General features: G+C 32.6%; 1 protein-coding gene across 6 annotated transcripts in view; it reads left to right on the forward strand.

Moving 5' to 3' along the window:
- LOC105323058 (myosin-IIIb) overlaps positions 1-13,426 on the forward strand; it is a 40,599-nt gene continuing 27,173 nt past the window's right edge. For 4 of the 6 annotated variants that reach the window (XM_066075556.1, XM_034446933.2, XM_066075559.1 and 1 more), the window contains exons 1-5: positions 1-160; positions 4,922-5,091; positions 5,577-5,752; positions 7,312-7,516; positions 11,582-11,658. In XM_066075556.1, the coding sequence (XP_065931628.1) occupies positions 4,953-5,091; positions 5,577-5,752; positions 7,312-7,516; positions 11,582-11,658 (597 nt within the window). In that variant the 5' untranslated portion in view covers positions 1-160; positions 4,922-4,952. Of the gene's footprint in view, positions 161-2,013; positions 2,035-3,461; positions 3,484-4,921; positions 5,092-5,576; positions 5,753-7,311; positions 7,517-11,581; positions 11,659-13,426 lie in introns of those variants that run through there. The other 2 variants (XM_066075558.1, XM_066075557.1) reach the window with 2 other exon arrangements.

The following is a 13,426-nucleotide window of genomic DNA, read 5'->3' on the forward strand; positions in this document are numbered from 1 at the left end:
CCATTAAAATAGGTGGCGCTGCAAATTTGACAGGTGAATTTTGGTACACATACACGCGAGCCAAAAATAAAAACAGGGTTTGTTTTTTTCGACAAGTGATGAATCGGTCAATTTACAACAAAATAGCTTGAAACATGGATATACCTTAACTTTTATACAGGTAAGTTAGCATATTTTAATTTTTAATCAGACGAAAGTGAACACGTTAGTAACGAAAGGTGTGAGATGAATCCGAATGTCCTCTGTTGTTTCGATATATGGACCCCTCCCTTGAGTATGGTTTCTTAAGTCTGCAGGCAAATAAAACTTGAGTGTTATTTTGTAAGGTGAACAACAGTTAATTTGGCCTATTGATTATAGAATATTAACTTAAGAAACAGCATTTAAACAAGTATAATCAGATGAGTTTAGTTTTGTTTTGGGGGTTTTTTAACTTGTGAAATGAAACAGTCAGGGTTTTTTTGTTCGCATTCGAAGTTTTTCTTCAAAGTAAAGCAATATATCAGTTCTACATAATTATTAACTTTCTTCACAATTGCTGGAAATTCTCATCAACTGCATGTATAGGTGTGTATTTTATTTTATTTTATTTGGGGGGGGGGGGAGCTTTGACAGAATGTCAGAAGTTCATTTTCAAAATGATAAAATTCTAAAATGGGTAGATAGAGTTGGTTTTACATGTACATATAGTTTACTTTGTTAAGACCCTTTGGCCTTTGGTAATGATTGGATGAAATTACCTCTGTTCATTCCCTCCATGGACTGTGATGGCCTTCTGCACTGATCCCTGTTACAATTATTATTTTATTAATCAGCTGTTAATTTTTTTACCGTATCATCACCTATTCCCACAGTAGGGTATCCATTGAAAGAAAAGACATACATGTATGATCATAAAAAGCTACTAAGTTTTTTTTTCACTGCTTGGCATATGCAGTTGCTTTATTTCATTTTATCATGTTTATTCTTATTTTTTAAATGCTTTTTATGCAATATACATACATTTCCCTGTTATCAAGATATAACAAAGAATGATGACTTTAAAGTTTTAACTAGAAACAATTCTACTCATTAAAGATCTGTTAAAGTGGTTTGCACAAGAATATATCTATAGAATATCACACTGTTGTTTTGATCTCGGCCCTTGTAAAAGCCCGAGCGGTTGGTATTGGCTCAAGCCCGAAAAAACTCTAAAATCAAGGACTTTTATTCAAATTCAAATTCCAAATAAGGAATATAATTCATCATGAAGAAGCTACAGTATTTATTTTATTCGGATTTACAAAACTCGTTCGTTTATATTCCTTTTTAATGTGTTAATTAAGAACTGTAAGAGTTGTCGGACTTTGTTGACAAACCATCATTGTTTGAAATACATCTGAAATGAAGCACTAGTACCTTATAGAATTCAAAATTATTGAGAGAGAAACTTTCATCCTACGCAACTTCATAATGAGTCAATTTTTTTCACTGGGATTTTGTAAGTTTCCTGTCAGAATCTATTCATAAAAGTCTATACTGTTATAGCAATTAAGTTGTTTGAGAGCGTTCATAAGCGCGTCCATTACTTTAACCACCTAATTTTTACAATCTTAACTTTGTTTTTCAACGATTTGGTCTCTTTCCATCCTTCTCTATATCCTCCATAATTTAAATGTTGATTGAAATCAAATAAAGTGTGCTATTGTTCTAAATACACAACCGTTGTGTAGGTTACCTCCCCTTACTTAGAAACATATCACCTTTTGGCGCTAGTTTTGAATTATTATTTTTCAATTTTGGCAATGAATAAAAATATTCAAACTTGTAAGGTGATGCTTTGTATTATTTATTATTCTATAGTTATTTCACAAACTAGTCTTAATTTAAAGCAGAGATATAAGAGAATTATCGATTTCAAATTTGAGGGCAATACACCCCCTTGACGACGGGCTGAGACAGAGAAATATCAGCCCCGAGGGCGATACAGCCTTAGCTTCCGGTTGCCATCCCACCTAGTCCAAAACACGTGTATAAGGGCTGATACACTACTAAGTACATGATATAATACCATAAAAACCTGTAACTCTACAGTACTAACAGAATTGTATACGTGTGTAGATGAAGATTCGTTGTCTCGAGCATTTATAAATGGAGTACCATGGATGCATTTAGTCAAAATGAGATAGATGGCAACGGCTGTCTCTTAATGCATTTTTCCCCTCTATATTTTAAAAATCCTTTGATGTCTCATTCAAATTTAAATATGTCCCTCTCTTATAACGCCTAGATTTTAAAAATCCTTAGACATCTCATTTAAAATATATGTCCATTAATCATTATGTTTGAGATATAAGGATTTGACTATATGCTGCATATTTAATTTTGTTCTCTGGAAAAAAAATAATAAAAGATTGCATTGAGACTGCCCTTATGCATCGCTGTACACCAGCTGTCTCTTGTAACCACATTATCTCAAAATAACAACAAAAATATGCATGCTGTAGTGGACCCACAGTTTGCTGAGTTTAGTGACTTTTGCAATACGTATCATAGACCAGAAGTTTTATTGTGGTTTACTGGTTGCCTCACATACGCTTATGCAAGTTTTATTGTGGTGATATAATAATTGGTTGTATATGGTACTTCTCTGAGATAGGTATGCTGTAACAGTATCTGGTGGTCACCCATTTCAGTAGCTTATTTTTGCTGGTAGCGCTGGCATGCAATAACTGCTAAGATATGCTCAGGGAACCTTCTTCATATGGTAATAAAACAGTCTGCATGACTGCAAGATAGATCAAATAAAATCAATATAGGCCTAGCCCTCACCTGGTTCTTATAGATAAAACAAGGGTTTCTCTGAAATCACCTGCAGGTACAAATCTACTTACTTTTTGGGTGTGTTCCCCAATATGTCAATTCTCCTAATAAGGTGTCAATATATATTTCATATGTCAGGGTTTTTTTTACATTATATCAGTGTTTTTTATTTTTTTTGTGGAGTATATGTACACATGTGATTGTTATTACTGGTGTATTCATGGGTACATGGAAGTTAAGGTATTTTATGTATTGAAAGTTTAGGATTTTTTTAAATTATATATTGCCTCAAAGTTATTACACACACTATACATGTATATATAAAAGTCTTGTATCTGCAGTAAAATATTATCATAATACAGGTAAACAATATGTCTGTGAGTTAGTAGTACCGGTAATTGAATTATTTATTAAATTTTTAAAAAATGTGTGTACCACTGACAAGTTGATAAATTATTACATATATAAGGGTATACATTCCAATTCTGTAAGAACTACTTCCTGGTCTGTGGCTGGGTAGTAAATAATGACATGTAAACTTTAAATGCTGTACCTGGGATATCCAATGCATTAAATGACACTTCGGGAGTTATGTTTCAAATTCACATTCCCATATTTGTTTCAAGTGATAGTCATGTGATTGCAGTGGGACTCGTGAGGAGTATAGCCGTATGTTTGACTGTATGTGCTATTTTTAGGCTCTACACAATTGGTTTTTTGTAATTGGGGTGCAAGAATGGTTTGTAAGAAATTGAGGTGCAGTACATGTTAAGTCTAAATCTTTTGTATAACTTTTGAAACAGGAAATGATTTAATTCTTTGAAATACATGTGTATGTGATTCATCTAACTTTTCCTTGAAATTGATAAAGTTTTTTGACGACAAGAATATCGATTTGTTCTATTTCGGCACACTGGACAGATCATTGAAAGATTGAGAAACAGAAACTTCTAATTTTTAACAGATAGAATGTTAAATAACAGAAAAAATTAAGGCATACTGAATTAACACAGTGCTATTTATAAAAAAAAGATCAAGAATCAATGAGGGCATGCAATTCCTCTTTTTTTAACCAAAATATGACTTCTTGCTTTGCATTGATCTTTATACGCTTAATTGATCTACATTTTAGTTTTGCTGCATGTATCCCTCAAACATTTTGTATTGATGTCTTATGTAATGTACTGGCTTCCATTCAGTGAAACATCTCCCAGGGGCAGTTAATTGGTTACTTTTATCTTGAACCTCAGGAGAATGGTGATAATTAGGTTTTGTTTTCTACAGCTATAAGCTGTCTTCTACAAAATCTGTGTAGATCTGTGTTTACAGAGCTCTGTAGAAGGAGTCATCAGGTTTACATTGTGGGTGTACACAAGTCTTTGTGTGCCTTTTATATTAAACTGTTTTGAATCTTTAAATCCACCAAGGGTTTGGGATCCACTTTTACAAACATTAAGAAAGGTTGCTGACTTTGCCATATTCATCAGTTTGAATTTGATCATTTTTCGTTGATATTTTTAAAGGAAATGTGATTCATTCACTTGGTAAATCATGTATTTTAGATATATAGGAAGGATTTGGATGAGCTATACCCCTATACATGTAGCTGTTAATTAATAAGGTTAGATTGTAAAACTAACCATAAACATGCACTAAAATGTGTGGACTTTTGGCATCATGCATGTACAGTAGAGTAATTGGAGTATTGAATTCTCAGGGGTTGCAAGGAAGGTTTTAAGATCTCTTAGATTCTTTTGTTATGACTTGTAGATAATATTGAAGCAGATTTTACTTTCCAAAAGCATTTAAAGTTATCTCCCTTTTGATACCTCAATTAATATCAGTTTGCCATTCACCAATTTCAGATGCATAAATCTGAATTTATATCAATATAAGATTATATATTACAAAACTGTTTGTTTCAATCATCTCTTTGTTAATTGATGATCATGCAGTCTCTCTACAATAAAAATTAATCCAAAATAGTTACAAATTATTGTATTCTGATCTGTCAAATTGATGTAGAACAAGAGAACACAATATCAAGACTGCATGGCCAATAATCATGATAGCGTTATCAAGAGAACCATGACTCAGCTATAGCTGCATACTTTTCCAGATCTAGCTGAGGTGTAGCAGAGTGTGGGGCAATGTTGGCCATCCTTGACCAGTACAGCAAAGTGATCAAATTCTCGGATCTCCCTGACCCCTCATCAACATGGGAGGTACAGAGTCTGGTAGGGGAGGGGACATACGGGGAAATCCACAAGGCCATCCATAAGGAGTCAGGTGAGACACATCTAAGTAGAAAGCTTATATCTTTTTCATCACTTAACTCAGACTGTAGATCGGTACATTTGGTGTTCATATTTGTAAGGAAAACAAATTAACTCTTTTTAAAAGGTTATATCTAAAATGAGTGTACTGAAAATAAATCTTACTACATATTTAAACAAAAAAAAGTAAATATTCAAAGTTTAGTATTTTGAACTTTAATTTATATCTTGAATACAGTGTACTGTAAATATAAATGTATTTATAGAAGTGAGATGTAAGTCTGGTCAGTGTTTCTTTTTGTATTATCTTCTTTATTTTTCAAATCATTGAATATATTGTTAAATAATCTTAAACCAACCAAGTTCAATATAACAATTAAGATTTCTAAAGTACTGTATTAAATTGCTGGCATTTGTAAATTGTAATAGTTATTTTACATGTAAGTTTGATGTATAAAGTTATAGTTTGTCCTACAAATGATATTCTATATATGCTAGGTGAGGTGGTGGCAATGAAAGTCTTGGATTCAATACACGAAAAGATTGAGGAAATTGAGGAGGAGTACAGAGTCCTCCATGACCTCGGGAACCACCCCAATATGCCTCGATTCCATGGAATCTACCTCAAACCGCCTACCACAGGCATGGATGCCGAGGTCTGGATAGCGATGGAGGTCAGTTATTGAGACAGTTGGAATTTGTCTTCAGATGGGAAAATTACCATCAATTTGTTGTTTGTGTAAAAAATCATATTAATATTTAAATGTGTGTTCTGATTAATTTGTTTACCTGATAGAAATTATATTGACTAATTGTTATCAATTATTCATGTCTAGGAACTGTTATGAATTATTTATTTTTACTGAAACCAACTGAACTATATATCATATTTGATTTTTTATGGATTATATAGTCATAAAAGTGCATTTAAACAATTGAATGATATTAATATGAATATTTGATATAATAATTGCAAGTTGTTGAAAAAATGATAAAAATTAGCAATATTAGGGTATATATAATGATCATTTTGCTGAAATGATTAATTATATCTTTAACGAAGTCTTAAAGATACATTGTTAACCTAATCTAATTTCTGTACATCAAATATTGGTATGTAAAATCACTAAAGTATCCATCCAAACAAACATGATCTATCTGTAAACCTCTTTAAAGTGGCAAAGTATACACTACGTACCACAGAGATCTATACACACTTTAATAATTATCATTTTGATTATAACTAAATTAGGCTTACCATAGTTTATATGACTACATTGATTTATACTTGGTATTGTCACCTTGTAAAAATTTGTTACATCAACATGGTTCTGCATGCAATATGAGAGTGGCTGTACCTATGCTTGTATGAAACAGGAACGAAGCATGATCTAAATGCATTATTATAAATACCCCATTACAGAAACTTTGCATATGAAAAATGTCTCCCTTTGCTCTAATTGTATCATTTACTTGTTAATTAAGATTGAAATTTAGAATGAAGTATCAATATTTTCGAATAGTATAGCTGGAAGATGTATTTTCTTGATTTATAACATTAAAAAAACAACATTACTTTGTAAATTTTTGTGAAATTATTGATAAATTTACATGATCATCCTTAAGAATTTTGCAAACTTTTTAATATTACTTCTTATTGATAAAAGGTTTATTATATTCTACCTATAAATCAAATTCTGTACAGTACTGAGCAGTAATACATGTATATAGGTTAAAGTTAGTGGTTTCAAGATTTATTGAGTGCATGTGGAATGAAAATCTACCAAAGAATTAATGTTGGAACTTTTGAATAATGAGTTTTATGTACTGGTTATATTGATTGATCATTTTTTGACTGATTATGCATAAAAATCATAAAATATATCTATATGAACGTGATTCATAAATTCATGCCTTTTGAAAAAAAGCTAGGGTGGGATATATTGCTTTGTTTAGAGCAAATATTTGTGAACATTTTTCCAGTAATTACCATGTGTGTTGATGCAGAAAAATCAGAAGTGCATGCAGGCATTTTCATTTGAATGTGCTGTTACAGTGAATATCAATCATTCCCAAACATGTATTCTGTCTGGAAATTAATTCAGAACCACAGTTTTCTTGAATGGATAAAGATGTCTTAATGACTTTATTGTGATCAACCTACCATCAAAATCTTGAATTGTAGAAATCTTAGAAATCGTGAATTTCAGTTTGCCCAATGTTTTATCAACAGCTCTGTGGCCGTGGCTCTGTGACCCACTTAGTGAGGGAGCTGATTGGGAGGGGCGAGGCTCTGGAGGAGGATCTCATTGCCCACATTATCCGAGAGACCCTCAAGGCTCTCCAACACTTACACAAAAACCATGTGATCCATCGAGATGTCAAAGGTCACAATATCCTCATCAATGATCAGGGCCAGATCAAACTGATTGATTTTGGTAAGTATTTAACTGTAATGTAAGTGCAGTACCAATATACAGAGAACGTTTTAGCCCAGTTTTATTGTCAGTTTAAAATGATGTTAAAACAAAAGAAATTTATCTCTTAATTGTTAACACAGCCTTTAAAGAGGAAATTCAAAACAGCATGAAATCTTAAACAATAGTATTGGGATTGGTCAAAGATATGTGTATAAACAGTTAATAAAACCTTTTGTATTCAGTAAATACATGTATGTACCTTCGATAATGGGGAAAGGTGTGGGAGAAAAGAGATATTGTTTTGTTTTAGTGGATTTACTTGTTGTTATTTGAACATACTGTAAAGCAGCACTATATATATAACCCCCCTCCCACACACACAACGCAATCTTTTTTTGGAAATTAAAATGACTTTTTTAAATTGAAAATGATTTGTCCAAGATTAATTCCTTAGGCCTATTAAAAAAAATTGTGTGTTTAGGGTAACACCGATGAAAAAAGTAGGTTAGGTAGGTAGGGATTTTTTTTAAATTTTATCATATTATTTTCTGCATGAATCCTAAGAATGTTTGTTTGCGTCATATTTAAAAACCGTTTTTCTGATAGAAATAATATAAAATTCACAATCGGATAAAAACACACATCTAAAAATGGTAGGATCGAGGCATTTTTGTAGGTTAGGTCGGGTTACCCTAAACACACAACTTTTTTTTTTAGGCCTTATTAGCTATTTGTGGATAAAAGTATCTTGTAGAGTACTTAGAATAATACTTAGCTTATATAGTAAGTGTATAAAGAACTAAAATACTGTCCATTCAATGTTGCAATGATGATGAAACTATCGATTCTTTTTTTTTGGGACAGAGCTGATTTAATCTATCTACTGGGCTGCAGAAAGTGCTGGGTTTTTTTTATTACAAAAAAAAAAAATGTTATAAGGACCCTGTGCCTTGCTTATCGATTGTCTACAGTATTTATGTACATAGAATTAATTAGGAATGATCTAGCTGTCAACGCTATATAGCTAATCAATCAGGAATGTTGTGGCATGTTTTCCTCTCTCCTCTTTTTTTTAGCTCACCTGAGCTGAAAGCTCAAGTGAGCTTTTCTGATCACCTTTTGTCCGTCGTCCGTCTGTCCGTCTGTCCGTCCGTCCGTCTGTCCGTCTGTCCGTCTGTCCGTCTGTAAACTTTTTACATTTTAAACTTCTTCTCTAAAACCACTTATCCAATTTCAACCAAATTTGGCACAAAGCATCCTTATGGGAGGGCGAATATAAATTGCAGAAATAAAAGTCCGATCTGTATTCAAAGCGGAGAAAACCTTGAAATCGTAGAAAAAGGGGGGTGCATTTTTAAAAATCTTCTTCTCAAGAACTACCGAGGCAAATTCAACGTAGTTCAGCATAAATTATCCTTATGGGAAGGAAAATATAAATTGCAAAAATTAAGTGGTAATTCTGTTTCAAATCTGAGTTATTACGAAAATAATAATAAAGGAAAGGCGTGTTTCAATCAGTTTAATAGGTTCGGGTTCGGCATACAATAAAATGGGTAGACAAGACTTGGCCTGGGTAAAACAAAATATTAGCAGTTATTAATCTGCCAATCTCATTAAAATTTCAGGATATTTGATGGACTAGTATATTTGTATTCGCTGTAAATATTGCTGCAAAATAATGCGTATTTGGAATTGACGATTGCCGATCTGCCCCGGCTTTTATTTTGCCACGGCCCGGGTTTGCATACCCATTTTACCAAGACTCGTATTCCATACTTCTAAAACGAGGTTCTTTGTTTAAAGCAGCCATGACATTATACGAAAAAGGTTCGATCTGACTATGATGAATTTGCTTGTTGTGCAACAGTTCGCGTATGAAGGGAAATTTTGAAACATGCAAAATATATTGGTGCCGATTTTGTGAAATAAATTGAGGCTAGATATTTCAATGCGTTGACAGTTTTCACACATGACGTTGGTGCTAGCTTGTTCTAATTTTCGTTTCGTTTTCATTATTTATGCTTTGTTACCTGGAAACTATCGTCTGTATTTCGTGATTTTTACGTATTAAATCAAACAGAGAATTCGTTAAATCAAACAGTTAACTGTTTACCTGCGCAAATTAAGCAAAATCTGATGTAGGGGTAGGTGCCTACTGAAAGTGAAATACAATTCATTCTATCGGTAATTCGGCATTATCTTTTGCGTAATGGCAGATTAATGCAATAGGTTTTGTTGAGATGCTCGGCATTTTCTCGAGTTTATTCAGTTTAAATAGAGTTTGATATCGCTGACGGAAATATGTAGGTATATACATGTAATATATATATGAATAATTTCGAAAAAAATAAATTGTGTTCTTTATTTGTTATACATGTAGTGCATGTTTCTTGTGTTTAATTGTTTACAGTTTCTATTTACTAACCATATTTGAGTGTTAAGCTTCGAATTATAAGCAAGATACAAAGATTTGCTAACAATTCTATGTTTGTACACATATCTTAAAAACTAAAGATTAAAAAAGTAAAAAATTTGTCAATATTTATTAAGAAAATTTTCAAAGTCTGTTCTTCCAGAAACCAACGTATTGTAAACTTAACCTTTTTAGCTCACCTGAGGGTGGGGCCACAATGGGGGGTCGAAGTTTAACAAATGAATATATAGAGTAAATCTTCAAAAATCTTCTTCTCAGAAACTAATCAGCCAGGAAAGCTAAAACTTGTGTGAAAGCATCATCAGGTAATGTAGATTCAAATTTGTAAAAAATCATGACCCCCGGGGGTAGGGTGGGGCCACAATGGGAGATTGAAGTTTAACATAGGAATATATAGAGTAAATCTTTAAAACTCTTCTTCTCAGAAACTAATCGGCCATGAAAGCTGAAACTTGTGTGGAAGCATCTTCAGGTAGTGTAAATTCAAATTTGTGAAAATCATAACCCTGGGGGTAGGTTTGGGCCACAATGGGAGGTCGATGTTTTACATAGGAATAAACAGAGTTAATCTTTAAAAATCTTCCTCTCAGAAACTAATCAGTCAGGAAAGCTGAAACTTGTGTGAAAGCATCCTCAGGTAGTGTAGATTCAAAGTTGTGAAAATCATGATCCCCAGGGGTAGGGTGGGGCCACAATGGGGGTCAAAGTTTAGCAAAGGAATATATAGGGTAAATCTTTAAAAATCTTCTCAGAAACTAATCAGCCAGATGATTCTTTATAATTGTTAAGACTTTGGCCCCAGGACAATTCTTTGGCCTCACGAGAAGGTTCAGAGGTTGATGTACGTTTATATCCCATATATAAACTATTGTTAAGGATCTTTTTGAGAACTGCAATACTCAACATATGATATGACTATAAAATCATCCTGTTAGAAAAGGGACTAATGATTATAAACATAAGAATATCCAGGGGAAAATGGATTTTATTTATACAGGATCTACATGTATTATTGTACATTGTCCAGATAGTTTGTATTATGACTCCATTAAGCTGATTTTACCATACCTATTGTTCCTCAGGTGAGCGATGTGGCCCATGGGCCTCTTGTTACTTTGTTTTATTATGATTGTTTTATTTCTTTTTAAGATAGATAGACTTATGTTATTTTGAAAGTTTAAATTAAGCTACATTTGAACTCTGGAAGCATGGTCATTATTTTCCATAGGATATGGCTAATATTTCTCTTTGAAAAACATTAGAATGCTATGTCCATTGACTTTCACTTGGTGTATTAATTAAGAACTGAAGGATATATATCATAATGTATCCAGGTTCGTTTATATTACTCAATATGTGTGAAATAAAAAAGTTTTATTAACATACGAGACAAGTTCACACTCCCACACATCATGAACATATGTTATTGAAAATTGCAGCAAGGCATAGTGTTTAATTTACTTTGGTGTTGGAAAATGATGCAATTAAGCATCTGGATTCTCATTTTGTAAAAAAAAAAAAAAGTATGAGAGAAAGAGAGATTATTGGAACTTTTCCCTGATTAACTTGGCTAATATGCTTTTAAATTTGGAGCTTATACCTTTGCGCTATTTTCTAGAAACTAGATTCTTCTTTTCTGTGTGTTGTAGGAGTGTCAGGACACCTTGCCAGTACCCTAGCCAGAAAGAACACATCAGTGGGGACTCCCTATTGGATGGCCCCAGAGGTGAGGCTTGTTAACACATATAAACAATTGGGGTTTCTATTTCTTTTTCAAAGGTGATAGAATGTTAACGTTGTTACTATTGCATGGGCTTTCATTTTATATGTGAATGAGAAAGAATTGTTTATACTATATAGTACAATACTAGGATACAGTATATAATCTATCAAGGTTCCTTCAATAGTCTTGTTGTCCCTTACCTGCTATTGATATTTGAGCATCCAACTTTTCTTGGAAAGTAACTGGAATAGGACAATCTGAACTTCTTTTTGGTAAAAAGTAAGAGCAAAAAATATGAAATTAGAAAATATCTTACTCTGTACCTTTGAATATAAGTAGCCAACAACTGATAGCATACTCGATAGTTATGATGAGCAAGGAAGTAATGTACTACATGTATAAGCCTATAGTTTATCTTCTTTTTACCATATAGTTATTTGTAAAAGAAAATTGTTTTATGTGTATTTTACTAAATAATGTATGTGTATATTTTTTTTAAAGTAATATATTCAAGTTGTATAGATGCTGAGGGTTCTAATACTTGTAGTAAAATGAAATTATAATGTGGGAAAATGGGGGAGGGGTTAAAAAATTTAAGTTGTAATATTTGATGAAAGAGTATGTTGATTTATTATAGGCAAATAATGAGTACATTTAATCCTTAAGAGTTATTGTACCTACCATTAAATAATTAGGAGTTGTTAGGAATATGGTAAATTCAACTGAAAGTGAAGAGATTACTGCATTTATTTTGTTGCCATGAATATATGCATGTGCAAAGATTTTTGCATACCTGGTGTCAATTTATCAAAACTGTATTCATAACATAAGCCAAGTTTATTTAGTTTCTTTCTAAGTTATGCAGGCATTCTTGTGGTCTTGGGATTAAACTTTTTGAAACTCTCCTTATGATTTGCATATTTATCAGTCTACGGTGATCGAACGTTTGATTTCCTCCTATGTTTGCACTCATGCTTTTCTCTGTGTACATGTTGGAGGTAGCTGTCAATGTTTGGTATATGTGTGTCTTACTCAACCAGCAATAAGGGGTGAATAAATTGGGAACTTTCATTCAATGGTAAGACTATTATTACTGGTAAACCAGTTACATGACCAAAACATCTATTTTCATTCCTTTTTTTTCTTTCTTTCTTTATAGGTGATATTTGAAACAACTTAATTATTCCAATTTGGTTTATGTGATTGTTAGCTTGATACACATTAACAGACCCCCTTTAGAACTCAATGTCTTAAAAGAAATTGATTTACCATACATATATCCAACAAAATTTTCCAGGAGTCTGCTTTAAAATGATTAAAGGTTAATTCATTCTCATCATCAGTGTTAATTCCTCCCAAATTTCTTCTGGATAGGTCTGGATGATGAAGGTACATAGATATGATGCGGATAATTTGTTGACCATTCAGCCTCCGTAACATGCTCATAAGCAAACTATTTGGAGGTCGAAATAGTTAGATTTTATATAATTAATTACAATGCAAATGTGAAACTTGTTTTTCGAATGCATGGTTTTTAAGCGGTATGAATCATGATCTCCAGGCAGCCAAGCTAACAACTTAAGAATGCTTATTGAAAAAAATAAATCTATAGAGTGACATAGGTAAATTTTTTCTGTCTGGCATGCTTGCAAGCACGTTTAGGTGTATATACATTGGTTCTGCCAGTTACACATATCATGTCGTGGCTATGAAGTTATAATTATACTATTCAATCATGACAGCTTATAATTCGTTTCTTTATTGACTGTGA

The sequence above is a fragment of the Magallana gigas genome, chromosome 2 (genome assembly GCF_963853765.1).
Source record: "Magallana gigas chromosome 2, xbMagGiga1.1, whole genome shotgun sequence".
Taxonomy (NCBI): domain Eukaryota; kingdom Metazoa; phylum Mollusca; class Bivalvia; order Ostreida; family Ostreidae; genus Magallana; species Magallana gigas.